Genomic DNA, 27,076 nt, shown 5'->3' on the forward strand with positions numbered 1-27,076 from the left:
GTTTATTCATGAGTTGGTAGACATTTGGGTTGTTTCCACTGTTTGGCTATTATGAATAATATTGCTATGAACATTTGCATACAAGTTTTTGTGTGAATGTATGTTTTCATTTCTCTTGGGTATATACCTAGGAGTGGAATCGTTAGATCACATGGTAACTCCCTGTTTAACCCTCTGAGGAATGGGCACCCTGTTTTCCCAAGTGGCTGTACCACTGTTACATCATTAAAAAATAAGAGAGTTCCAGTTTCTCCACATCCTTGCCAATACCAGTTATTTCTGTCTCTTTGATTACAGCCATCCTAGTGGGTGTGAAGTAGCATCACATTGTGGGGTCCCATGTTTTCTTGTCACCCAAAATACCCACTCTTGGGACAGAACTCAGAAAGTTTTATAGTTCAGCTTAATAGCTTAGTAAGGGACTCCAGACTAAGGACGTACTATCTAAGTGGCTTTGGGGTAAGAGTCACACACAGTAAGATACTCTGGATGTTTGCCTCAACCTCGGAAAATAGTGTCACAAATTTGTGTAGATGTATGTTTTGAATGGGGTCTAGGACAATCATGGTGGGAAGTGGGGGAAAAGAGGGTGAAGTAGATGGACCTGCTCACCTACCTCCTACTCAGAGTGAGTGGGTAGGTGGGTGGGAGTAAGAAGGATGGGGCTCAGGAGCCTTGGTTACAGCCTAGGGCAGGGCTGCCCCTCAACACACCCACATCACTGTGTCATACCCAGCAGCTGTTCGCTGGGCTGGAAATAGCCTGGGAAACTGATATTTCCTTGAAAACCAGGTGCATTTTTTTCTATGTCCTGCTGAGGGTCAAATTAGTTAGACACAGAGAAGTGTGGGTCATACAGTTAGTCTAGAGGAGGGGAATGCTGTCAACAGGAAGCCAATTAGACGGGAAAGGGGTGGTCAGGAAGACCAAGATCAGTAAGTGTGAACTCGACTAAGCTGCATCACCCCGGCCTGCAGCACACTTACATCAGACAGTGGTTTTATTTATAGGAAATGCTACAAGTATCTCATCAGCCTCATTTGACAGATGGGAAAACAGAGGCACTGCAGGAAACTGATCTGCCATTCAGAGATAGAAAGAGAATTAAAGCCAAAGTCTCCAGTTCTGCTGTCAGCAGCACGTTTGGTAAAACCCAGGCCTTGTCCTTGGCACTGTGCCTGTTTTGGGAAGCACAGGGGGAGACCAAGGATATAAAAACAAGAAAAAGGCTTATGCTGTTTTAGTCACCTAAAAAAAAAAAAAACAACACCAAACCCCACCCCAAACCACAGAGCAAAAATACAAAACGGGGTTTTAATTACTGTCTTTTCTTTTCTTCCCTCCTTTCTTCCTTTTGTTTTTGTTCTCCAGCCAGAAAACATTATGTTGTTAGACAAGGATATTCCCATTCCACACATCAAGCTGATTGACTTTGGCCTGGCTCATGAAATAGAAGACGGAGTTGAGTTTAAGAGCATTTTTGGGACGCCGGAATTTGTTGGTGAGCTTTAGGCCTGTTTGTCTTCCAGCTGAGAGTCTGGGATCAAAAGCCAGAGAACTCCTGGGAACAAACCCTTTGTCTGGGGGTATGGCCTCTGGGCTTGGAGGTGATGCCCTGGGACACCCCATAGGAACTTAAAGGGTAGGGAAGGAAATGCTCTGTGAGGGATCCGTGTGAGGGTCCAGGTGCTGGCTCTCAGGGGCCAGCAGGCCGGAAGGTGGCCAGGTGGGGCCTAGAGGCCTCTGCGGAATTAAAGCGCCTCAGGCTGGCTCCACCTGCTACTTGTATATGAGCTTATTTTGAAGATTTAAAATCACCTCGCCCTCTCCATTCCCATAAATTCAACCTTCTTTTATTTTCTGAAGAGGAAAAAGGAAGTCATCTACCAGATGCCGGATCCACCCACTCGCCTTTGGCAGTTGGAATGGTCCTGGAGATGTAGGGAGGGTATGGTCTCCTCAAAATCCTGGGGGGTGAGACTTATGTACCCAGAATATTTATCTTTCCAGAAGAGGGCAAAAATTCAGCCAAAACAAAACAAAACGAAGAACAACAACAAAAAAACAAAACAATAAATCATAGTTTATGACCAACAGACTTTCACTAACGAAATTTCTAAAAGGTGTACTTCTGGATTAAGGGAAATGAGCTCACATGAGAGGTCTCAATACCAGAAGGACTAGTGAGCAAGTAAATCAGTAAACATTAAAAAAATATATATAAACATTTTCTGTCTAAAAGGGTGATGATGAAGAAGAGGCTTTAATGGTGTGGTTAAAAAAGGCAGAATTAAAAACTGAAGACAATAATGTTAGATCAGAGCAAGTGTTTAAAACTAGTGTTCAAGGTTCTTGAATTGTTAAAAGTGGATGAAAATGTTGATTTAAGTTAGAATTTGTTAGAAATCAATAGGATAGTTTCAAGAGGAACCATTAAAAAACAGAAGTTGGGAAAAACAGTAAAGAAACTAATTTTAAAAAAGACAAGAAAAGAGAAGAAAAACAGAAAAAAGAGCAAATAAAAACACTGGTGGGACAGTGGTTAAAGCGCTCCACTGTTAATCGAAAGATCAGTGGTTTGAACCTACCAGTTGTTCCGCAGGAGAAGGATGGGGCAGTCTGCTTCCGTAAAGATTACAGCCTTGGAAACCCTATGGGGCAGTTCTACTCTGTCCTATAGGTTCACTATGAGTTGCAGTTGACTTGGTGGCAATGGGTTTTGGGTTTGGGATACACACACACACACACACGCACACACACGCATATATATGGAGAGGGAGAGAGAGAAAAAAATATGTGTATGTGTATATATATACACACACACACCCCCCAAACCTGTTGCCTTCAAGTTGATTCTGACTTATAGCCACCATATGTGGAAACCCTGGTGGCATAGTGGTTAGGTACTATGGCTGCTAACCAAAAGGTCAGCAGTTTGAATCTGCCAGGTGCTCCTTGGAAACCCTATGGGGCAGTTCTACTCTGTCCTATAGGGTTGCTATGAGTCAGAATCAACTCGATGGCAGTGGGTTTATAGGCCACAGAAGAAATGCCCCATAGGGTCTCCAAGGAGTGCTTGGTGGATTTGAACTGCTGACCTTTTGGTTAGCAGCCGTAGCTCTTAACCACTGTACCATCAGGGGTCCTGTGCAGTAGTTAAGAGCTCAGGCTGCTCAGGGTTTGTTTTTTTTGTTTTGTTTTTCTTCTTTAACTGGAATATGCAGTCCATTTGTATCTATTTTAATTATATACACATTGTGTTTATATGCATTGTAAATATATATAAAAACCCAAAAACCCATTGCTGTCAAGTCGATTCCAACTCATAGCGACCCTATAGGACAGAGCAGAACTGCCCCATAGGGTTTCCAAGGAGTGGCTGGTAGATTCAGTTAAAGATAGAGGTTGTAAATTGGATTTTTAAATATCTATATAGACAAGGTTCCCTGGGTGGCACAAATTGTTTGTGCTTGGCTGCTAACTGAAAGGTTGCAGGTTTGAATCCACCCAGCAGTGCTGCTGAAGAAAGGCCTGGCAATCTACTGTAAGATTACAACCATTGAAAACCCTATGGAGTGCAGTTCAACTCTGACATACACAGAGTCACCATGAGTTGGAATTGACTCGACGGCAACAGGTAACATTGATATGGACATCTAAAACATAAGGCTATGCAATGACTGTAAATAAGACTGTAAAAACATACACCAGGCAAATATTAACTAAAAGAAAGCTGAGGTAGAAAAAATAGATGTTAAAACAAAAAGCATTTTTAAAGATAGAGGGTGTGTGTATATAAACAGAAAAATTCAGTTCACCAAGAAGTCATAACAATTATAAACTTAGATGTACCTAATAAAATGCATAAAAAGAAATACAGCAAAATTGACTGAATTACATAGAGGAAGTGAAAAATTCACCATTATAGTGGAAGATTTAAACACACTTACCTCAGTTATAATAAATCAAGCAACAAAAGTAGTAAAATAAAAGATTTAAATAATACAGCTAACAAATTTAGTTTAATTGACGTATATAGGATGGTACACTTAAAAATTAGCTTGTTAAGATCTTGTATAACATTTACAGAAATAACCATGTACTTCTCATAAAGGAAATCCCAATTAATTTCAATAAATTAGTATCACACTCACCACATTTCTGACAAAAACGTGAAAAGATAGTTAATCCTTGTACACTTAGAAATGAGAAAACGTGCTTCTAAATAACGTTTGGAAGAAATCATAATGGAAAGTAAAAAAGTGCTTAGAACTTAGAAAGCTTGTGGAATGTAGTGAAAGTGTTACTTAAAAGAAAATTTATAACCTTAATTACTTTCATTGGAAAAGAAGAAAGCCTTAAAATTAATAAGCTAAGCATCTAACTTAAGAAATCAGAAAAATAACAGTTGAATAGACCCAAAGAAAATAGAATAAATATGACAAAGATAGGAATTGAAATTTTACTAGGACACAATGGAGAGGATCGACCAAATCAAAAGTTGGCTTCTAAAAAAAAAAAAAGAAAAACAAATACAATAGCAAATTTCTGGTGATATTGAATGGTAGTGGTGGGGGACACATAAAAAGAATTAGAAATAAAAACAGACATAAAACTACTAATATAGCAGAAATTATAACTATAATAGAATACTTTGCACAATTTCATTCTAAGGAATTTGAAAATTTAGGCAAAAAGGACAAATTTCTATAACTTGTCAAAAGCAAATCAAGAATAGTCATTAATTATATCAGTAGTTAAAAAATATTCCCACAATGCAAAATAGTACAACCATTTTGGAAAAAAATATGACGCTTACTTAAAAAGCTAGAAATAGAAATACCATATGATCCAGCAATCCTGCTCCTAGAAATATATCCTAGACAAATAAGAGCCGTCACATGACTAGACATGTGCACACCCATGTTCATCGCACCAGTGTTCACACTAGCAAAAAGATGGAACCAACCTAAGTGCCCATCAACAGATGAATGGATAAACAAACTATGGTACATACACACCATGGAATACTATGCAACAATGAAGAACAATGATGAATCTGTGAAACATCTCACAACATGGATGAATACTGAGGACATTATGCTGAGTGAAACGTTAATCACAAAAGGACAAATATTGCATGAGACCACTACTATAAAAACTTGTGAAAAGGTTTACACACAAAAAGAAATGATCTTTGATGGTTCCGAGGGAGGGAAAGGGTAGGGGTGGAAAAACACTAAATAGACAATAGATAAGTGGTAACTTTGGTGAAGGGTCAGATAGTATACAACACTGGGGAAGCCAGCACAGCTTGACAAAGGCAAGATCATGGAAGCTCCATAGACATGTCCAGACTCCCTGAGGGACCGAATTACTGGACTGCGGGCTGGGGACCATGGTCTCGGGGAATATCTAGCTCTATTGATATAACATAATGTATAGAGAAAATGGTCTACATCCTACTTTGGTGAGTAGCACCTGGGGTCTTAAAATCTTGTGACCAGCCATCTGAGATACTCCACTGGTCTCCCACCTCTTCTAGGGCAAGGAAGAATGAAGAAAACCAAAGACACAAGGATATAGTCCAAGGGACTAATGGACCACCAGTACCACAGCCTCCACCAGACTGAGTCCAACACAACTAGATGGTGCCCAGCTACCATCACCAACTGCTCTGACAGGGATCACAATAGAGGGTCTCACACAGAGCTGGAGAAAATTGTATAACACTATTCTAACTCATAAACACACAAAAAGACCAGGATTACTGGTCTGAGAGAGACTGGAGAAACCCCAAGAGTATGGCCCCTGGATACCATTTTAGCTCAGTGCTGAAGTCACCCCTGAAGTTGACCCTTCAGCCAAAGATTAGACAGACCCATAAAACTAAACAAGACCAAATGGGCACACCAGCCCAGGGGCAAGGACGAGAAGGCAGGAGGGGACAGGAAAGCTGGTAATGAGAAACCAAGGTTGAGAAGGGGAGAGTGTTGACATGTTGTGGGATTGGCAACCAATGTCACAAAATAATACAGGTATCAGTTGTTTCATGAGAAACTAATTTGCTCTGTAAACTTTCATCTAAAGTACAATTAAAAAAAATTTTTTTCCCACAAAGGAAAATTAGGCCCCAGTGGTTTTAAAAGCAAGCTCTAGAAACCTTAAGAGCTTATTCCAATGCTATATCAATTTTCAGATACAGGAAATATCCCAGTATCATATCAATATTATTTTGTCTTGCAGAGAATGTAAAAAAAAAAAAAAAGAGGCACTATCTCCCAGCTATTATCTGAGAACTATATAATTTTTTAAATTAATTTTTATTGTGCTTTAAGTGAAAATTTACAAATCAAGTCAGTCTCTCATACAAAAATTTATATACACCTTGCTGTATACTCCTAATTGCTCTCCCCCTAATAAAACAGCATACTCCTTCCGTCCACTCTCTCTCCTTGTGTCCATTTGGGCAGCTTCTGGCTGCCCTCTCATCTCCCCTCCAGACAGGAGATGCCAGCATAATCTCATGTGTCTGCTTGATCCGAGAAGCTCGTTCCTCACCAGTGTCATTTTCCATCCCATATTCCAGTCCAATCCCTGTCTGATTAGTTGGCTTTGGGAATGGTTCCTGTCTTGGACTAACATAAGGTCTGGGGACCATGACCTCCGGGGCCCTTCTAATCCCAGTCTGACCATTAAGTCTGGTCTTTTTATGAGAATTCGGGGTCTGCATCCCACTGCTCTCCTGCTCTCTCAGAGGTTCTCTGTTGTGTTCCCTGTCAGGGCAGTCATTGGTTGTAGCCGGACACCATCTAGTTCTTCTGGTCTCAGGCTGATGTAGTCTATGGTTTATGTGGTCCTTTCTGTCTCTTGGGCTCATAATTACCTTGTGTCTTTGGTGTTCTTTATTCTTCCTTGCTCCAGGTGGATTAAGACCAATTGATGCATCTTAGATGGCCACTTGCTAGCATTTAAGACCCCAGGAGCCACTCTCCAAGTTGGATGCAGAATGTTTTCTTAATAGATTTTATTATGCCAATTGACTTAGATGTCCCCTGAAACCATGGTTCCCAAACCCCCGCCCCTGCTACGCTGGCCTTCGAAGCATTCAGTTTATTCAGGAAACTTCTTTGCTTTTAATTTAGTCCCGTTGTGCTCACCTCTCCTGTATTGTTTGTTGTCGTTCCCTTCACCTAAAATAAAACTTATCTACTATCTAATTGGGAACCCTGGTAGCATAGTGGTTAAGAGCTATGGCTGAATCTACCAGGTGCTCCTAGGAAACCATATGGGGCAGTTCTACTCTGTCCTATAGGGTCGCTATGAGTCGGAATCGACTCGACGGCAACGGGTTTGGTTTTGGTTTTACTATCTAATTATTGAAAACCCCTCTCCCTCCCTCCTTCCCTCCCCCTCTCGTAACCATCAAAGAATATTTTCTTCTCTGTTTAAACTATTTCTCCAGTTATTATCATAGTGGTCTTACACAATATTTGTCCTTTTGCAACTGACTAATTTCACTCAGCATGTCTTCCAAATTTCTCGATGTTACGAAATGTTTCATGGATTCATCCTTGTTCTTTATCGATGCGTAGTATTCCATTGTGTGAATATACCATAATTTATTTATCCATTCATCCATTGATGGGCACCTTGGTTGCTTCCATCTTTTTGCTGTTGTAAACAGTGCAGCAGTGAACATGGGTGTGCATATATCTGTTCGTGTAAAGGCTCTTATTTGTATAGGATATATTCCAAGGAGTGGGATTGATGGATCGTATGGTAGTTCTATTTCTAGTTTTTTAAGGAAGCACCAAATCGATTTCCAAAGTGGCTGTACCATTTTACATTCCCACCAGCAATGAGTAAGTACGAGAACTATATAATTTTTTTTTCACTGATTCCTTTTTATTTGCTGAGGTACATACACAACCTGTTTCACCCCTCCACGCTTTATGAGAACTATGTAATTTTGATATGTAAACCATACAGGGATAATACAAGAAAGTAAAATTATAAGCCAGTCTCACTTATGAACATATATGCAAAAAGTCTAAACCATTATTAGTGAACTAAATTCAGTGCTGTATAAGAAGGTGTGGCAAATTCAAGATAGCCACAAATTCTTTCACACTTTTCTCATTGAGAGGTTGGCACCACATCCCTTCTTCCTCAAATGTACCCAAACTTTAAGGTACCGGCAGCTTTCCTTTGGGTAGTTCATTATGTAAAAAGAGATAACGGGAACAAAGGGTAATAAAGCATAATCAAGTTGGATTTGTTCCATGATCGTAAGAGTGGCTTTACGTTAGACAGTCTATAAACTAATTGGCCAAGTAGCAGATTAAAAGAAAAAAAGATTATTTGATGAGACGCACACATTTTTTTAATTTAAAAAGTTTTCTACAAACTAAGAATAGAAAGGAACTTTCATAACTTAGTAAAAAGTATCCTCCAAAAACCTACAGAAAACAGCATCCTTAGTAATGAAATGTTAGGAGCAATCTCTTTACAATCAGAAACAAGACAGTAGTGCCCATTATCACTCACTTCTGTTCAACATTGTACTGGAGGTCCCAGCTTGAAAAGAGAGAAAAATCAAGGTAATAAAAAAAATTAAAAGGACAAAACAACTCTGTATTATTTACAGAAGAGGTAAATTTCTATATAGAAAACAAAAACATTTACAAATTATTATATTTAATGAGACGTTAGCACAGTGGCAAACAAAAAGCAACTGTATTTCTACACTCCAGCCAGAAAAAAAAGTAATTTAAAAAAAGTTCCATTTACAATAAAATACTGTGCCTCAAGTTTTCTTTTAGGGTGATTGAAATGTCCTAACATTTTACTGTGGTGATGGTTAGTACAACTAGGCAGATATACTAAAGTTCATTGAATTCTACACTTAAATGAGTGGATTTTATTGTATGTCAATTATGTTTTGATAAAGCTGGTGGGAAAAAAGCCACCTAAGAATAAATCTAACAAAAAGTATGCTAGACTTGTGCAGAGAAAGTTGTAAAACTTTGTTGACAGATATTAAAGGAGAGAGATATCCATGTTCATGGATGGGAAGACTCATTCATTTCTCTCCAGTTGAACTATGGAGCCAAAGCAATTCCCATCAAAATTCCACCTCAGCCTCTCTAGGACTTTGATGAGACTGACTCTCAAATAAATGTATGGAATAACAAAGGCCCCAGAATAGTCAAGATTCTTTTGAAGAAGACTTAGATGGAAGGCCTGCCCTACCCAATATCAAGACTTCTTATAAAATTACAGTGGGAATAAATAAATGGACCAGTGGAAAAATTAGAAAGGCCCCCAGAAAATCCACACGTTTTAGAGATCTGATATTTACTGGATGTGGCATTGCAAATCACTCAAGAAAGGACAAACTATTCAATAAATGATGCTGGGACAACCAGAAATTTATGTGGAAAAATAAAAAAAGAAAAGATATCCCTAATTCTTCCATACACAAAAATAATTTCCAGGTGGAAAGACTTAAATGAGAAAGACAAAACCTTAAAACTTTTAGAATAAAATAGAGTATTTTAATGATTTCAGAGTAGGTTAGAATTTCTTAAACACAACCTCAAAATGCTAACCACCCTAGAAAAGATTGAAAAAATTGGCTACATTATTATTAAAAGCATCTGACTGTCAAAAAAACAAACAAATGAAAATAAAAAGCAATTCCAAATCTGGGAGAATATATTTGTACTATGTATAACTGATAGTTATACATCAGCTATAAGTACATAGGGTTGCTATGAGTCGGAATAGACTTGACGGCACTGGGTTTTGGGTTTATGTATAACTGACAAAGGATTAAAATCCAGAATATATAAAGAGCTATTACAAATCAACAAAAAGAAAAGAAAACCAACCCAGTGGAGAAGTGGGCGTAAAACATGAGCAGGCATTTTATAATAAAGGCAACATAAATCATCAATGGGCATATGAAAAGATGCTTAAGCTCATTAGTAATCTGGGAAATATAAATAAACATCACAATGAGATAGCATTTTGTAACTACTACTTTGGCAAAATTAAAAAATTTGACAGTACCAAGTATTGATCAGGATGTGATTAAAAAGGAACTCTCATTCATTACTTGTGGGAGTGTAAATTTGTACTAACACTCTAGAAAACAATTTGGCCTTTTTTTTTTTTTTAAGTAAAATTGAACATTAGCAAACCCTTACAATGCAGCAGTTCTACTCCTAGCTTCTCAAACTCTCTGTGGTGAAAGACTTCTTTTTTTCATTTTTTTATTTCCAATCTGCCCTGGACTACGACATCAGTATGATAAAATAAAAATAAACTCCTAGAAAAATGATCATGTTTGAATGTCCCAGCAATGACAAATTGCTACAAGAGTTTCTAAATACTCCCTCTCAATTTCTGTGCCTACCTTATCTGGACCAGCGACAGCCTGTGGACTAGTGGTCTGCAGACCACACTTTGAATATCACTGTCCTAAAGAAGGTCTTTCACAAGTGCATCAGGAGACATGTACAAAAAAGTTCATAGTCATATTGTCCCAATAAAACCCAGAGTTTTGTTCTGACTCAAAGTGACCCTATAGAACAGAGTAGAACTGCCCACATAGAATTTCCAAGAAGCAACTTGAGGATTTAAACTGCCTACCTTTTGGTTAGCAGCCGTAGCTCTTAACCACTGTGCCACCAGGGCTCCATTACTTCAATACTTAAAAAAAAAGAAATGGAAAACACCCAAATGGTCACTAAGAGGCAAATGTCTAAAAAATTATGGTGAAAATGAAAAACAATGGATGAACATTAGATACGTAATGTTGAGGGTAAAAAGCAAGTGATAGTAGACCATACAGTATGACACCATTTTATAAACCTAAAAACCAAGCAAAGCCAGGATGGTGATTCCCTGTATCATGACACAGGGGGAGGCAGAAAGATGGGATGGCAGGCACACCTTGTAGATGCAATGGCTTTGATATTGTTTTAGATGGACAGACTCGGTCTTTACTGCTCTCCGCCTTTTCCGTTAGCAATTGAACAGGCTCAGTCCTGGTTTCTTCTCTAGCTACTGCCCGCTCTTTCTCTCTATTTCATCACCAGGCTTTTAAAAAGGATCATCTACACTCGTATCTCCACTTCCCATGCCCTGGGCACTCTCTGGGCACTTATCTTCCAGTGATTATCTCCCTTGATGTCTGGGCAGCTGTAGTCTTCTCTCCGGTGGAATCTTCTCTCCTAAGCTCTACCCTCTCCCAGTTTCCACATCATTTGCATAGCTCCTGGTTCCACTGGTATGTTGATAAGTCCATATTTGATAGCTCTGAAAAATAAAATTTTGATAGCTTTGGCTGAGTCAACCAATACCCCAGCTGCCCCCTGGACATCTCCCTCTGGATGCTTCTCAGGCACCTCAAGCTCAACCCCTCAGTGGCTCCAATTATGTCCTCACACTCCTCAGGTAGGAGACGTCCTCTTTCTTACTAGACTCAGGGAATGTGGATTTCCTCCCTGCCTTCTGTTGTTCTCCATAGCCTTCTACCATTGACTTGACTGGTTTCCACCAGAGAATTCTGAAGCAGGCCTTGCCACTAGACCCCCATTTCTCCTTGCACCTTCCTCTCCACTCCTCTTCTTCCCTTCTCTGGTCTTCCTGTGTACTTTTGCTCTTCCTTAGTATCAAGGCCTGTTTGTAAAAGCTTTCTACTGGGATAAAAGGCAACTCCTTCCTCAGAATTCTTAGGCCTAGAACATCTTTACCCACTGCTCTGATTTTCCTTAGTGGGAATTTAGGATGGAGGCATTTGGCACCCAATTCCCTTACAGACATCTCTTCCCATTTTCACACTCCTATTAATTCTTCAATATGGCTTCTTTCAGCTCCAGAAATCGTGAACTATGAGCCCCTGGGGCTGGAGGCTGACATGTGGTAAGTTGTGCAGCCCACCCTGGCCCCTGGTCTCTGTGGTCCAAGGGCAGAATGTCTCCAGGAGACAGCCCCCTTGCTCATGAAACCCCTTTCTCCAGACTCATCTTTCAGGGCCACTGGCTGCTTTGGCTGTGTGCACCTGCAGTCTTGGCAGCTGGAGGCAGGTAGGCCTGGACCTGAGGCCAGTTAGAACATGGCTGGGCCTGAGCTTTGCCAGCAGTGGAGAGATGGAGGGGCAAGGGCAGTGGAGAGGCCAAGGGGTAGCATCCCCAGCAGAGCCTGCCACGGCCGTGATAGTAACCCTGGCTCATTCCATCAGTCTACCAGGTGTTCACTGAGAGCTTCTTGTTAGTTCCAGGCAATGTGTTGGGCCTGGGGGTACTGCAGTGACTGGTCCCCTGTACAGATGGACTCTTTTGTTTGAATGGTGCTTTACAGCTTGCCGAGCACCTTCATTGCTTGGCTTTGTAAAATCCTGCCAGCAGTCCTGTGAGGTAGTTATTGTTATCCTGATTCTGTGAGGAGACAGAGGCTCAGAGATGACAAGGGAATTGCCTGTATCATAGAGCCAGCAACTGTGGCCTCTGACTCAATGTCCAGAGCTTGATGACTCCAAACATGGCCCAGGCTGCTGAGGAAGACTGGGATGAAGAGGGGCTTGGGGCTTGAGACAGCATCCAGGGGCCACCAGGGAGGAAGCAAGTGACATCTTCTCTGAGAACCATGTGAGGAGCCTGGCTACCGCTGATCTGACTGTGCTTTGTTCTGCAGGAGCATCGGTGTCATCACCTATATCCTGTGAGTATCCCTGATTCTAGTGCTCAGACCTGGGCAACTAAGAGGAATGAGAAAGGGCAGGCAGATGGACAGGCAGACAGACAAACTGACTTACTGAGCACCCACTGTGAGCCAGCTGTGTTACATCCACACAGCAAACCTGAGGCTAAGCGCTCTTAGCTCCATTTCATACATTTGTCTCTGTGGTTGAGGTCATGCAGAAACCAGGAGGGCAGCCTCTGGCCCTCCATCCTGTGCAGGCTGAGCCAGCATTCCAACTGTGACCAGACTGAGCTTTACTGTGAGGATGTCAGTTTTCACTTAGAAGCCTTGGGACAGCCGGAAGCTGGCTGTGGCCTCCCTGATCCTGCCCCTTCTCTATCTCTCCAGGTCCCCTTTTCTTCCTCTCACATTCTGTCTCCTCCTTTCTCTCCCCTCTTCCTTTTCCCCAGTCTCTCCTTTCAGTCTTTGGAGTATTAAGTCACTTCGGCAGGGATTTCCTGCTTAGCTCCAGTGTGTAGTGGATTATACCTAGGGTTGGAGTCAGGCAAATGTCACTTTCCATCTCTGTGGCCTTGTCAACTTATTTAACCTCTGAGCCTGTTTTTCTCACCAGAAAAATAGGAATCACAAACTCCCCGCCACTGGTGTGCTGAGAGGGTTAAATTAGCCAACATGTGCTAATTCCCCAGTGCCTGCATACAGCGGGTTAGTAATTGTTTGTTCCTCAGGGTTTCCTCACCATTTTCTTCTCACAGCACACACGGAAAATGGTATTTTCCTAGCACGCTGGAGTAAAGAGCTTCCCACAGCCAAAAGGGATAGGAGGCGCCAGTGCTCAACAGTTGAGGGAAGCATTAGATGATACCCCTGGTTTTAAGAAGACTTCAGGGGATATTTTGGGTTTAAGGTCTAAAGATTATCTCAGGCAGCTCTCGGACTGGGAAGCACCGCTCATGTGGTAGACCCCCTGAGCTGTGGCAGAGGGTCTCAACCCTGGCTGCCCATTGCTTGCTGTTGTTGTTGTGTGCTGTCGAGTCAATTCCAATTCATAACAACTCTATAGGTCAGAGGAGAACCACCTTATATGGTTTCCTAGACTGAAATCTTTACGAGAACAGATGGCCGGGTCTTTTCTCCTGCAGAGCAGCTCTTGGGTTTGAACTGCCAACCTTTTGGTTAGCAGCCAAATGCTTAACTATTGTGCCACCGGGGCTTCTTGGCTGCACGTTAACACTTTTAATAACTACCACAGTCCAGGTCCCATCCCAGATCTATTAAATCAGAATTGCTATGCGTGGGGCCAGCATCAGTATTTTTTTTCCTAAATTTTATTTACTTTGTTGTTGTTGAGAATATACACAGCAAAACATACACAGTACAACAGTTTCTACATGTACCATTTAGTGACACTGATTACATTCTTCCAATTGTGTAACCATTCTCACCCTCCTTTTCTGAGTTGTTCCTCCCCATTAACATCAACTCACTGCCCCCTAAGGTTCCTATCTAGTCTTTCAAGTTGCTGTTGTCAATTTGGTCCCCATATAAATAGTTCTTAAAAGAGCATAATGCTCAAGGCAGACATTTTTTACTTGTTAAGCTAAATTGTTGTTTGGTTTTACAAAGACCTCAGGGAATATTTTGGGTTTAAGGTTTAAAGATTATCTCAGAGGAATAGTTTCAGGGGTTCTTCCACCCTCTGTGGCTCCAGAAAGTCTAGAGTCCATGAGAATTTGAAATTCTGTTCTGTAGCTTCAGTATTTTTTAAAAGCTTCCACTGAATTTGATGCAAAGAGAGAGCTGAAAACCGTTGATCTGTATAGTTCCACCTCAGACCGAAAATATGCAGACATTGGCTCTTGAAACCTTGATTTCTTCAGAACTCTAGTGCCCATATTGAAATATTAGGGTATTCCAGCATCTACAGGGCTCACAGTCTTCTTACGTTTGAATTCAACACAGCTTTGTTGAGTACTCGCCCCCTGGCACGTACTATGCCGCGTGCTTGGGGTACTGCTGTGAAGGAGATTCTACCCTGCTTGCCTGGAGCTCCCTGTCTGTGGGAGAGACGCCCACACAGCTGACTCTGATGCAGGGGGACCAAGCTATGCTGGAGGTACGAACACGCTTCTGTGAGATACAGATGAGGAAGCAACTGTTTTTGTTTCTTTTTTCTTTCTGATGAAGTATTTTTTTTTGTTTTTTAATTTTTATTGTGGTGAAATATATATATGAAAAACATTACAACCGTTTTTACAAGTACAATTCAATGACGTTAATTACATTCACTGGCTGAAAGCAGAGAATACCAGAAGGATGTTTACCTGTGTTTTATTGACTATGCAAAGGCATTTGACTGTGTGGATCATAACAAATTATGGATAATGTTGCGAAGAATGGGAATTCCAGAACACTTAGTTGTGCTCATGAGGAACCTTTACATAGATCAAGAGGCGGTTGTTCGGACTGAACAAGGGGATACTGACTGGTTTAAAGTCAGGAAGGGTGTGCGTCAGGGTTGTATTCTTTCACCATACTTATTCAATCTGTATGCTGAGCAAATAACCCGAGAAGCTGGACTACATAAAGAAGAACGCGGCATCAGGATTGGAGGAAGACTCACTAACAACCTGCGTTATGCAGATGACACAACCTTGCTTGCTGAAAGTGAAGAGAACTTGAAACACTTACTAATGAAGATCAAAGACCACAGCCTTCAGTATGGATTGCACCTCAACATAAAGAAAACAAAAATCCTCACAAATGGACCAGTCAGCAACATCATAATAAACGGAGAAAAGATTGAAGTTGTCAAGGGTTTCGTTTTACTTGGATCCCCAATCAACAGCCATGGAAGCAACAGTCAAGAAATCAAAAGACTCATTGCATTGGGTAAATCTGCTGCAAAGGGCCTCTTTAAAGTGTTGAAAAGCAAAGATGTCACCTTGAAGACTAAGGTGCACCTGACCCAAGCCATGGTATTTCCAATTGCATCATATGCATATGAAAGCTGGACAATGAATAAGGAAGACTGAAGAAGAATTGACGCCTTTGAATTGTGTTGTTGGCGAAGAATATTGAATATACCACGGACTGCCAAAAGAACGAACAAATCTGTCTTAGAAGAAGTACAACCAGAATGCTCCTTAGAGGCAAGGATGGCGAGACTGCATCTTACATACTCTGGACATGTTGCCAGGAGGGATCAGTCCCTGGAGAAGGACTTCATGCTTGGCAGAGTACAGGGTCAGCGGAAAAGAGGAAGACCCTCAACGAGGTGGATTGACACAGTGGCTGCAACAGTGAGCTCAAGCATAACAACAATTGTAAAGATGGCTCAGGACCGGGCAGTGTTTTGTTCTGTTGTGCATAGGGTCGCTATGAGTTGGAACCAACTGGATGGCACCTAACAACAACAACAATTATGTTCTCCAAGTTGAGGGAGCCACTGGTTTCACTGTAGCTGTGGAAGGTTTAACAAGAGAGAGATTTGAACCGGTCTGTAAGGAATGATGTTAATCCTCTGGGTGGAGAGGGAGGGAAGGGTTGTATTGTCTCAGGAACAGTGTGAGGAAACGAACAGTGGCTGAAATGTATGGAGTGTGTGATACGGAGCTACCTCTAACGGCCTCGAATGCCTTGCTTAGTTTAGATGTGATTCTATAGAAAATGGGGAGTCAAAGAAAGTTTTTTTGTGTGTTCTAACAATAACAGCCATCAGTAACATCTAAGAATAGCAATAATAGCTCTTAGAAGGGCCAGGATTCACAAAACATTTTATATACCTTATCGCTCTCATTTATTCTTCACGTGAGGTAGGGACTTTTACTTTCTTCACTTGACAGATGAAACTGAAGCTCTGAGAAGTTGAGTAACTTACCTAGGTTCACACAGCTAGTGAGCTAGTGAGCTGGGATTCAAACCAAGGATTGAAATACCTCCCCCCCCCCCACCACCACCAGTGCACCTTGCTGTTGTTATGCTAAGAAAGTGGCAGCAGGGATGGGGTGATATTCAAGAGCTATTCAGTAAATGGGATCATCAAGACTTGCTGGCCAGTTAGATGTGGTGAGGGAAGGGAAGGAGGGGTCAAAGGTGACCCCATGTTTCTATCTAGGGTGCGTTTGTGAAGTGATGCCATTATCAAGGCAGGGGAGTGCATGGTGGGAAGTTTGGGCCCAGTGAGTTCTGGGACAGTGGGACATCCAGGTAGAGTTATCTCATGAGCAACTGGAATACAAGTCAGGAGATGGTAGATTTAGGAGTCACTGTGTATGACACATCCTTGACAAGCCCTGCAAGGGAGCCTTACAGACCCTGCCTGTCCCTAAAGGCCCATCCGTTTCCACACCTCCTGGGCTTTGTTTATTCTGCTCCATTAGCCTGGACTCTTCCAGCTCCTCCTCCTACTGCTGACAACCTTTCTATTCTTCTGCACGAAACTGACGCAAATATCACCTCTACCCTGAAGTCTGCAGTGCACTACCTCTTTCCTGTGCTTCCCCAGTCCTTTGGCCTTCCATTGTATTCTACTTTGTTCTGCAGGGGATTATAGAGAACTGTGTTTCTTTGTTTCTCTCTCCTAGCCTTTGAGTCCCTTGAAGACAGTTTATCTCTGCCAAGTTCTTAGTAGGAGATCCATAAAACTGTACTGAATTGGATTCAGTTGAAAAGGTTGCTCATCAGCTGACCCGAGTGGGTCTGCTGTGTTGCTGGGGCCTCCCATTCCCATGCAACAGTATGGGTCAGTGTTCCCCAAGTCCGTCACCCCCGTTCCAACCACTTTCCCACAGTCACGTGATTCCTTCTCTATTGTGCTCAGCCTAAGCGGAGCATCCCCTTTCCTGGGAGACACGAAGCAGGAAACGCTGGCAAATATCACAGCAGTGAGTTATGACTTTGACGAGGAATTCTTCAGCCAAACTAGTGAGCTGGCCAAGGACTTCATTCGGAAGCTTCTGGTTAAAGAGACCCGGTAAGAGGACAGAGAAAGGCATTGGTTCCAAGGCATTGATCGTCTGTCTGTCCCTTTGCTTTCCCAAGGAAGTGTCAGTCTGCCCCGCTTTGCCATGGGGTGTCACCATGTGTCCAATCTGGACAGGTGCTGGGAAGCATGGACTGGCCAAGACTTGGCATTCCTTGTGTTTGCTCAAGTCTTTCTGCTTTCTTCTTCTGCCGAAATGCAAATAACCATGTGCACGTGTGTGTTTGTATGTGTGCGTATATATATATATATGTGTGTGTGTGTGTGTGTGTGTGTGTGTAAATCACCCTGAGTTTCTCTAGTGCTCATTACCTTGTGCAGTCTGTCCCAAGGGGACTTGGTACTAGAAATTGAAAAGGTAAATTGGCACAGTTTTCAAGCCAATTCTAGTTTGGAGGAGAGGAGGTGAGCTCAGTACAAGCACAGTGAGAGAGTGGGAGCTATGCTAATCCTACCCTGCTAATCTGATCCCTTCTTCTGACCCCAGAGGGAGCCCATGGCTGTGGGAGTCAGAGAAGGAGATGGGCAGGAAATTGTAGGGTGTTAGGTGCCTAGAGAATATCCTAGATGAGCAGGGGAAAGGCACCTCACAGACCCTAGAAGGCCATGTCCTCTTAGTCACCCAGACTCCAGAGAGGGCCAGAGTGGGTTCCTCTAAAGTACAGGGGCCCTGACTTTCCAGACTAAGAGCAATGCTAGTGAGGGTCATGCTACCTGAATACAGAGCAGCAAAGGGCAGAGAATGGAAGTGGGAGGCAAACAGAAAACAGGTTTAGCAATGGAGAGCTGGCTTTTGGAGGATTCTGGGGGAAAGGAAGCTCAACAGAGCATTTATGACTCTTATAGTGTGACTTTAAGCCCTTTAACCTTAAGACTGTAGGTGAGGGGCCCTTTAATGTTGAGATTGAAGGTGAGGGGGCCTTTAACCTTGAGACTGAAGTTGAGGGGCCCTTTAACCTTGAGACTGTAGGTAAGGGGCCCTTTAACCTTGAGACTGTAGGTAAGGGGCCCTTTAACCTTGAGACTGTAGGTAAGGGGCCCTTTAACCTTGAGATTCAAGGTGAGGAGCCCTCTAACCTTGAGATTCAAGGTGAGGAGCCCTCTAACCTTGAGATTGTAGATAAGGGGCCCTTTAACCTTGAGACTGAAGGTAAGGGGCCCTTTAACCTTGAGACTGAAGGTGAGGGACCCTTTAACCTTGAGACAAGGTGAGGGGCCCTTAACCTTGAGACTGAAGGTGAGGGGCCCTTTACCTGGAGACTGCAGGTAAGGGTTTATGTCAGATAACTCTTCCTAGGGGTCTGCTTCAAGCCCTTTTCCTCTCAGTGCAGGGAATGCAGCCGCCTCGCATCTGTCTCTCCATCCCCCATTATGCTGGCCTGATGGCAGTGGTCAAAGTATGCCCAAATGGAGGACTGAAGAGTTAAGACTGCAGACTGCTCCCAGTTTTTGTCCTCATGGGTCATCACTGTTTTCTGATCCCTGTTTCAGGAAACGACTCACGATCCAAGAGGCTCTCACACACCCCTGGATCATGGTAAGAGCTCGGGGATGAGTTCCAGTGAGCAGGTGGGTCCCTGCTGTGTTGCCAGGGCTGGCAGGGTGGCCAGATGCAGAGGGCCTATGGAGAGACCTTTGCTTGATACACTGACCCTTAGGAACAGATGTGAAAGCTAGTCAGGAACCCCTGAGGGTCTGGGCTTGTTCAAGTAGGTTTATGCTACTTGCAGTTTGTATTTCATAGACTGAGATGAAACCTTCACATACCTCAGCTGAAACTCTTTTGCTCTGAGGCCAGCTTGTAAAGTGTTCTTTACCGGGGGACATAAATTCGTTACTTCCCAATGCAGAAATCGGGGCTCCCAATTGTAGCGACAGGTCAACGCAATGAAAAACCCCAGCTTTGTAACTAGGGCACTTCCTTTCTGATTTCGGGGCTTTGAGTAAAGGATGACACCCAAATTAGCCACCCGCTTCCTCAGTCCCCAAGAACCTCAGGGAACAGGCTCTGAGGTGAGGCCTTGTGGGGAAGAGAGGCAGCCATTTTGTTAGGGTGATCCACTTCCTCTGTAAGGGGGAGGGGAAAATGGTGAATTCCTGCCAACTCCCCTTGTAATGGAGCTGCTGGCTTTTCAGAAGGTCTTGCAGCCTGGTACAGGGAGAAGTACTTTGGGAGGGTGACAGTCAGGAGATCAGTACTCTGGCCTCATTATGGTGGCAGATTAGCTTTGTGACTTTCAGGGATGTCACCCAACTTCCTGTTCACCTCACTTGTTAAATGAGAAGGTGGAGAGGGTGATCTGTGAGTTTGTAAGTGGTGCAAATAAGAAGGGTAGAGGCTCCTGGGGAATCCCTGGGTGGCACAAATCGTTAAGCGCTCAGCTACTAACTGAAAGGTAGGCAGTGCAAGTCCCTCCAGCGGTGCCTCAGAAAAAAGCCCTGGTTATCTGCTTCTGAAAGGTCACAGCTGTTGAAAACCCTGTGGAGCACAGTTCTACTGTGGCACACATGGGGTGGCCATGAGCCAGAATCGACTAGATGGCAATTTTTTTTTAGAAGGCCATGGAAGACGGAGGGGAGAGAGGGCTGGGTGGTCGGGGATAAGGTCAGGTTCATCTGCCTCTCGAAGGACAGGGAAGGCCAGGGCCCTCCAGGTCTGGGGTTGGCCCAAAGCAACAGAGCTGGGGGATGTCTTGGGCTGCCTCCCTGCTCAGCATGCCATTGCAGAGGCCCAAGGAACTGACTGTTGCTAGAGGAGGGGGCCCCTCTCCCAACCGTGGCCTTGTGTGCTCCAGTCCCTGAGGCGATCCCTGTGGGGCCCTCGCTCTAGCCTGCTTGTCTGTGTGGGCGCCCATTAAATGCTATGCGTGTGGAGACCCCTCTAATGGCCGTGGACCACCCTGCCCTGAAGGGAGCATGCAGGCAGCACCCCGCCCAGTGCCACTTCCACCTGGTTCTTCTCACCACCTGATGCATGCACTTCCGCCTGCACCTGGAGCTTGCCTCTGCAGCATGTGTCAGACTAACATTCTGGTTCTTCTGTCTGAACGCCCACCAGTTGAAAGGAGACGTCAGAGCCCCTGAACAGCGGAAGACCAAGCGCCTGAGAGAGTACACCCTCAAGTGCCACTCAAGCATGCCCCCCAACAACACCTACATCAACTTCGAGCGTTTTGCCCACGTGGTAGAGGACATGGCTCTGGTGGAGCAGGGATGCCGCTCCCTGGCGGGGGCCCATGATACCATCCAGGACGACGTGGAGGCCTTGGTCTCCATCTACAATGAGAAGGAGGCCTGGTACCGAGAGGAAAGCGAGAACACCCGGCATCACCTGTCCCAGCTCAGGTACGAGTTTCGCAAGGTAGAGTCCCTGAAGAAACTCCTGCGCGAAGACATCCGGGCTACAGGGTCCAGCCTTGGAAGCGTGGGCAGGAAATTGGACCGTCTGCAGGCGCAGTTTGAGGATCTAAGGCAGGAGCTCTCAGCAGACCTACAGTGGATCCAGGATCTGGTGGGCAGCTTCCAGCTGGAGAGTGGGAACACAGATGGCCTGGGCTCCGTGTTCCACCAGGACGCCAGTGAATCCCTGACGGAGCTGCTCAACAGAGCGTGCAGTGAGGAAGTCCTGGCCGGCTTGAAGTTCTGAAGCCCCAGAATCCAGCCAGGAATTAATGCATCCCGGATGGCTTGCATAAGCATGCTCTCAAGTGCCCTGCTGGGTCATCCAGCTAGACTTATCCTGCAGGTTCTAGTTAACAATTCATTCTGCACTTCCCCTCACCAACCTGGTTTTCTGGGGAGGGAGCTGGCAGGGCAGCCAAGCTTTTAAAGCAGTTAGAGAATGGATACCCCTGACTGGAAAGCCCTAGCGTACCCTGCCCCAGAGGGAGGAATGCTGGCCCTGGGGAGATGCCTGATAATTGATTTGAGATGATGGATCTGCTCACACCCCACTTCTCGCCTACGCACCTCACGGATTGCAGAGCTTGGGTAATACTTGAATGGACTGGGGATGATAGTAAGTCAGCTTGGTGCTTTCCTGCCGCAGAAGCAGGAGTTTAAAATGAACAGAGAAAATAATACTGCCTTTCGTTTGGATTGACTTTTCACTTACCAAGCCCTGTATGCCTGTGGCCTCATTTGATCCTTAAAAGAACTCTGTGAGATAGAAAGGTGGGTATTATTATTACTCCCATGTACCAGATGAGGAAATTGATCCAGGGAGGGGCAGTGACTTACTCAGAATCACCCACAGTAAGTCAGCCTAGATGAAGCAGGAACCCAGGATGGCCGACTCTGAGATGCAGTACTTGGGAGAAATAGTGAGGTTTTGCTGTAAATATCAACCTTAATATTAAAGTTCAGATCCCACAGGCAAAGAAAGCAATGTCAGGTACTCTGCCAGGTGAATGCCACATCCTTCAGTCAATTGCCTCAAAAATTGTGTGCTAGAGGGTGCGGTTCACTGTTTCTGCCCAGCCCGGTTGCTATGAGAGCAGGAGGGAAGGCAGCAGCATCTTACCCTCCTCCACTCTTTCCCCCATTCTGGCCAAGGGCCCCAAATTTGTGTTGAGAATGAAGACCAAAAGGAATTCCATAGGTTCCTTTTCTTCTGTACCTAGGGCATTGGGCCCTGAAAGGGCTGAGAAATTCTATGAGCACTTTTGAGGAGGGTGGATGTCAATATTGGGAAGCACAAGACACCGTGGCCCCTTCATGACCCAAAGCTTTGAGCACGCCTCCCCGGGGACTCTATGATCTAAGGAGGGGCCAGTCAGCCACTCGTATTCCCAGATCCTGGAGTGTGGGCCCTGCTCTATGGCCTGGGGATGAGGGGAAGGCAGACTGTATAGTTTCAAAATGCCTTCACAGCCTCACAAACACTCTTATCAGATAATAAGTGGATGGGTAGTGTAAATATCATTCCCAATTTGGAGATCAGGAAACAGAAAGCGGATGTGATTTACCCAGAGTCATGTCATTAATGGTAAAATGAAAATCTGATGACAAGACTGTTGCCCTTTCTGCTCCCTCTAAGTACTGCAGCCTCAGGGAGTTTATCGTCTGCTCGGAGCCTCAGGTTATGCACAGATCCAGCCATCCGTCCATGCACTAATAGCTCTTCAGCTCCTACCAACGGCCAGGCCCTCTGCTGGCACTGGGAACACAATGTTGAGTAAAAACAGGCACGTTTCCTGCCATCGTGGAGTTCACAGTCCAGTGAAGGAGTCAAGCATTAATCAGAAATCACCATGGTAGCACTGCACTGTGACGTATTCCGTGAAAAAGAAGTATGTGGTACTGCAAGAACCCACAGTGGGGGATGGAACTATTCAGGGTGACGTGGTGATGTGGTGACGCCGGAGCTGAGGTCAGCTAAGCAAACCAGGAAGAGAGAAGTGTTCCTGACAGAGGCATCAGCAAGGGCTGTGCAGCAAGGCTGTGCAGGAGGGGACAGGCTGAAAATGTGAGGACAGAAAGAAAACTAGAGAGCAGAGAAATAACAAGAGTGCAGTGTAGACACGGCTGGAAAGGAGGCAGGGCAGACCTGGCAGGGCTTGGCCACATTAAAGGGCTCTGCCTTTACCCCAGATTTGGCAGGGCTTGGCCACTTTAAAGGACTCTGCCTTTACCCCAGACTTGGCAGGGCTTGGCCACTTTAAAGGGCTCTGCCTTTATCCCAGACCTGGCAGGGCTTGGCCACGTTAAAGGGCTCTGCCTTTATCCCAGACCTGGCAGGTCTTGACCATATTAAAGGATTCTGCCTTTATCCCAGACCTGGCAGGGCTTGGCCACGTTAAATGGCTCCACCTTTATCCCAGGAGTCCTGGGAAGTCACTGAAGGGTACCCAGCTAGTCAATAGCTCTTGAGAGGAAATGCCCAGTGAGCAGTGAAGGCAGGAAGTGGTTTAGGATGAGACCAGGAGATTTTGATCCCATAAAACCATTTCTTAAAACTGCATTTCCGTTTCTATTAGCATGCCGGGTCATTCAAATATCATATATAATATTTATAATGGAAACTTTTTCATGAAATATAAGAAACCATGATTGTAAGATGCATGGCACAGCGGTTAAAGTGATTGACTGTGAACTGAAAGGTCAGTGGTTTGAAACCACCAGTGGCTCCATGGGAGTCTGCTTCCATAGAGATTTATACCCTTGGAAACCCTATGGGGTCGCAATGAGTAGGGATTGACTTGACAGCAGTGGGTTTGGGGTTTTTTGGGTTTAAGAAAGAAAAAGGAGCCCCTGGGTAGTGCAAGTGGTTAACACACTCAGCTGCTAACCGAAAGGTTAGAGGTTTGAGTCTACCCAGAGGCACCTTGGAAGAAAGGCCTGGTGATCTACCTCTGAAAAAGCAGCCATTGAGGACCCTGTGCAGCACAGTTCTGACACACGTGGGGTTGCCATGAGTTGGAATTGACTTGACAGCAACTGGTTTAAGAAAGAAAAAAGTCCAAGATGGGGAGTCCAATAAGAGACCCCCACATAGAGCTGGGACATCCTCTGTGAGAGGGTAAATAAAGCCACCACGCAGAAAGGGAAGGCAAGGAAACCTGTGTATCTCAACCTAGACACTCAGTGAGGGATGGAAAACCCTCCCCTGTCAGTAGGAGCCCCAGGCCAGACATGCTCACATAGGTTGGCTTTCTGGATTCGCACTCTCAGTGTGATCCACAAAACCTCATGTAGAGAGACTAATGGAAAACGATCTGGGGCTAGCTGGCCCCAGATGGCTGGTGAAGCAGGGTAGTCCTCTCTGGGAGTATCTGCCTTCACTCCAAGCTGATACTGAAGGAATAACATCATTGACTTGGAGATGCATCCTGACTTCAGAGATCTGAGAATGTGCATCTTGGAGTCAATGCAAGACAACAAAAATCCTGTTTTTCCCCCCTACACCCAACGTGGTAGAATTGGTACAATGACCCAGCTACAATCTTTCCAAGGACTTACCTGCCCTGTCTAGGACTTTGTGTACTCATTTGGCTTAAAAACAACTCGTTGCCCTCGAGTTGATTCCGACTCATAGTGACCCCGTGACACTGTTTGGCGTCAGACAATGCAAATATGAAAGGTCCCTTGGGTCATGTCAGCAGAACTTTACCCCAGCCAGCCAGGCCTCCTAAGGACACAAGCTGCCAATTCAGCAAAGCAGGGCAAACTTTCTTGTGAAGGTCAAAAGAAAATGCAGTAAAAGAGGGAAATGTTGCGATGATTCGAGTTAGGGAGACGAGGGAGAGTGGGAGGAGAAGTGGCTGTTTTAGAATCATGGGGTCAGCCACACACTGTTTGTGCTGAGAGAGCCCTTGGGGGTGAGCCCCCTACACCCTCACTTATAAGCTGGGCTTGTCAACCAACTAGTCAGCCCCAGAACTGGGGTCAGAACCCAAAAGTGGTTTTTCTCACGTTAGTGGACTGCAGCTCCCTGTGTTCACGTCCAGTTGTCAGTAACTACTGCTCATCTAGATGTTTCGTAAACAGACGCTTCTCTGTACAAACAGTGTCTAAAGACAAATGGAAGTGAGCTGAGAACCCCCCTCCAAATCTTCTGGAAAATCAGAGAAGATTGTGACCTTCCTTCTGTCACCTGGCTAGCCCTTCTCCCACCCTCCTTTGGCATCAAAACCTGATGCCGAGGGGAACCCAAGGAGGCCAAGGACACGCTGTGTTACGGAAGGCCTAGCTGGAGAACCTGCTTAACTCGTCCACATGCCCAGCCGCTGGCATCTTACCGATGGCAGGCGAAGGCAGGCCGGCGTTACCTCTGGGGATGGGGTTGGCGCATGGACTGTGTCTCTGGTACCTAGGAGGAGGTGCTGCTCTGTGTGCATGCCCCTCTACCCTCACTGCAGGTTTGTAATTTACCAGACTGTGAATTAAAAGGTTGACCTCTGTGCTCTGCTCAAATACCATCCTGGGCTTTAGAGGGTGGGAGCGTGGTGTGTGACATTTTCCTGAACAATAATTCCCAATGAGAATCACTGGGAGAGTCAGCAGCTGGGGGAGGCACCATCTTGTCCCGGCTCCGAGGCAGATGCATCAGGCTATGATTGTCTGCCCTTGGATGGGAAGGGTGGAGACAGTCTGGTAATTGGTGATTGTGCTGATGCCAGAGGCTGGCAGGGAGGGCTGGAGGGGGGTAATAATGACAGCAGAAGCCAGGGCCTCCTCCATGGAGTGTCTCCCCCCACATACGCTGTAGGTGATTACGAAGATGGCGGTTCCCCAACTCATTTGATCACGAAGCCCAGTCAGTCTGGATCGAGGTGGCTCTGTGCCCAGCTATCACCCCCACTGCCACCTCCTGTAAATGTCTGTGGAGCTGAATGGCCTGGGAAACTCTTGGCCTGTGGAAAGGATTCTTTGCCCGGTAGAGGAGACTCAGCAGCAGGCATATTCAAGGAGCAGGGGGAGCAGAAGGGACCAGTTCAGTTGAACAAACCTTGATTGTGCTCCAGCTCAGGGGGGAGGAGACAGATAAGAATGAGACAACCCCTGAATAAGAGATGCAGTGTTTGGGACAGAGGGAACCTGACCAAGCGGGAGATGGGAAAGGCAGTAGTGAGAGATAAAGTGGAGGTAACTAATATTTCAGATAAGGAGCCTTGGTGGCACAGTGATTAAGCGCTCGTCTGCAAACAGAAAGGTGGCTCCAACCCACCAGCCACTCTGTGGGAGAAAGATGTGGCAGTCTGCTTCCATAAAGATTTACAGCCTTTGAAACCCTATGGAGCAGTTCTGTTCTGTCCTATGGGTTCACTATGACTTGCAATCAACTCCACAGCAATGGGTTAATATTTCAGAAAACAGGAGAGAGATGAATTCCAATTGCAAAAAGGGAAGGGGGGTGGCAGAGAGCAGAAGCCTTCCCAGGGAAGGGCTCCCTGCTTGCCGACCCCTCCCTGCTGCAGGGGGTGAGCCCCGATTGGGGTCAGAAACCTGGAACTGCCGGGTGCCATCACAGAGGCTAAAGAGAGGGAGAGTTTTTGCTTTTAACTTTTTGTTACGGAAATTTTTCAAAATTTGCACAAAAGCACAGAAAATGGTGTTTCCCATGTACCTATTACCAGCTTCAACACTATTCAAGACATGGTTAACCAACTTTCATCTGTCTCTCCACCAATTTTTGTGGAGTATTTTAGAGCAAACTTTCTTGTTGTTAGGTGCCATCGAGTTGGGTCTGACTCATAGCGACCCTATGTACAATAGAACGAAACACTGCCTGGCCCTGTGCCATCCTCACAACTGTTTGAGCCCATTGTTGCAGCCACTGTGTCAATCCATCTCATTGAGGGTTTCCTCTTTTTTGCTGACCCTCTACCAAGCATGATGTCCTTCTCCAGGGACTGGTCCCTGCTGATAAAGTGTCCA

At 44.8% G+C, this 27,076-nt stretch overlaps 1 protein-coding gene across 4 annotated transcripts in view; it reads left to right on the plus strand.

The window, feature by feature from the left end:
• The window catches only part of DAPK2 (death associated protein kinase 2), a 171,307-nt gene that overhangs the window by 128,117 nt on the left and 16,114 nt on the right, over positions 1-27,076 (plus strand). For 3 of the 4 annotated variants that reach the window (XM_023558326.2, XM_064267421.1, XM_023558327.2), the window contains 6 exons: positions 1,372-1,501; positions 11,886-11,934; positions 12,706-12,732; positions 17,537-17,689; positions 19,190-19,235; positions 20,757-21,871. In XM_023558326.2, the coding sequence (XP_023414094.1) occupies positions 1,372-1,501; positions 11,886-11,934; positions 12,706-12,732; positions 17,537-17,689; positions 19,190-19,235; positions 20,757-21,344 (993 nt within the window). In that variant the 3' untranslated portion in view covers positions 21,345-21,871. The remainder of the gene's footprint in view (positions 1-1,371; positions 1,502-11,885; positions 11,935-12,705; positions 12,733-17,536; positions 17,690-19,189; positions 19,236-20,756; positions 21,872-27,076) is intronic. The other variant, XM_023558329.2, reaches the window with a different exon arrangement.

The sequence above is a fragment of the Loxodonta africana genome, chromosome 13, assembly GCF_030014295.1.
Source record: "Loxodonta africana isolate mLoxAfr1 chromosome 13, mLoxAfr1.hap2, whole genome shotgun sequence".
NCBI classification, from domain to species: Eukaryota; Metazoa; Chordata; class Mammalia; order Proboscidea; family Elephantidae; genus Loxodonta; species Loxodonta africana.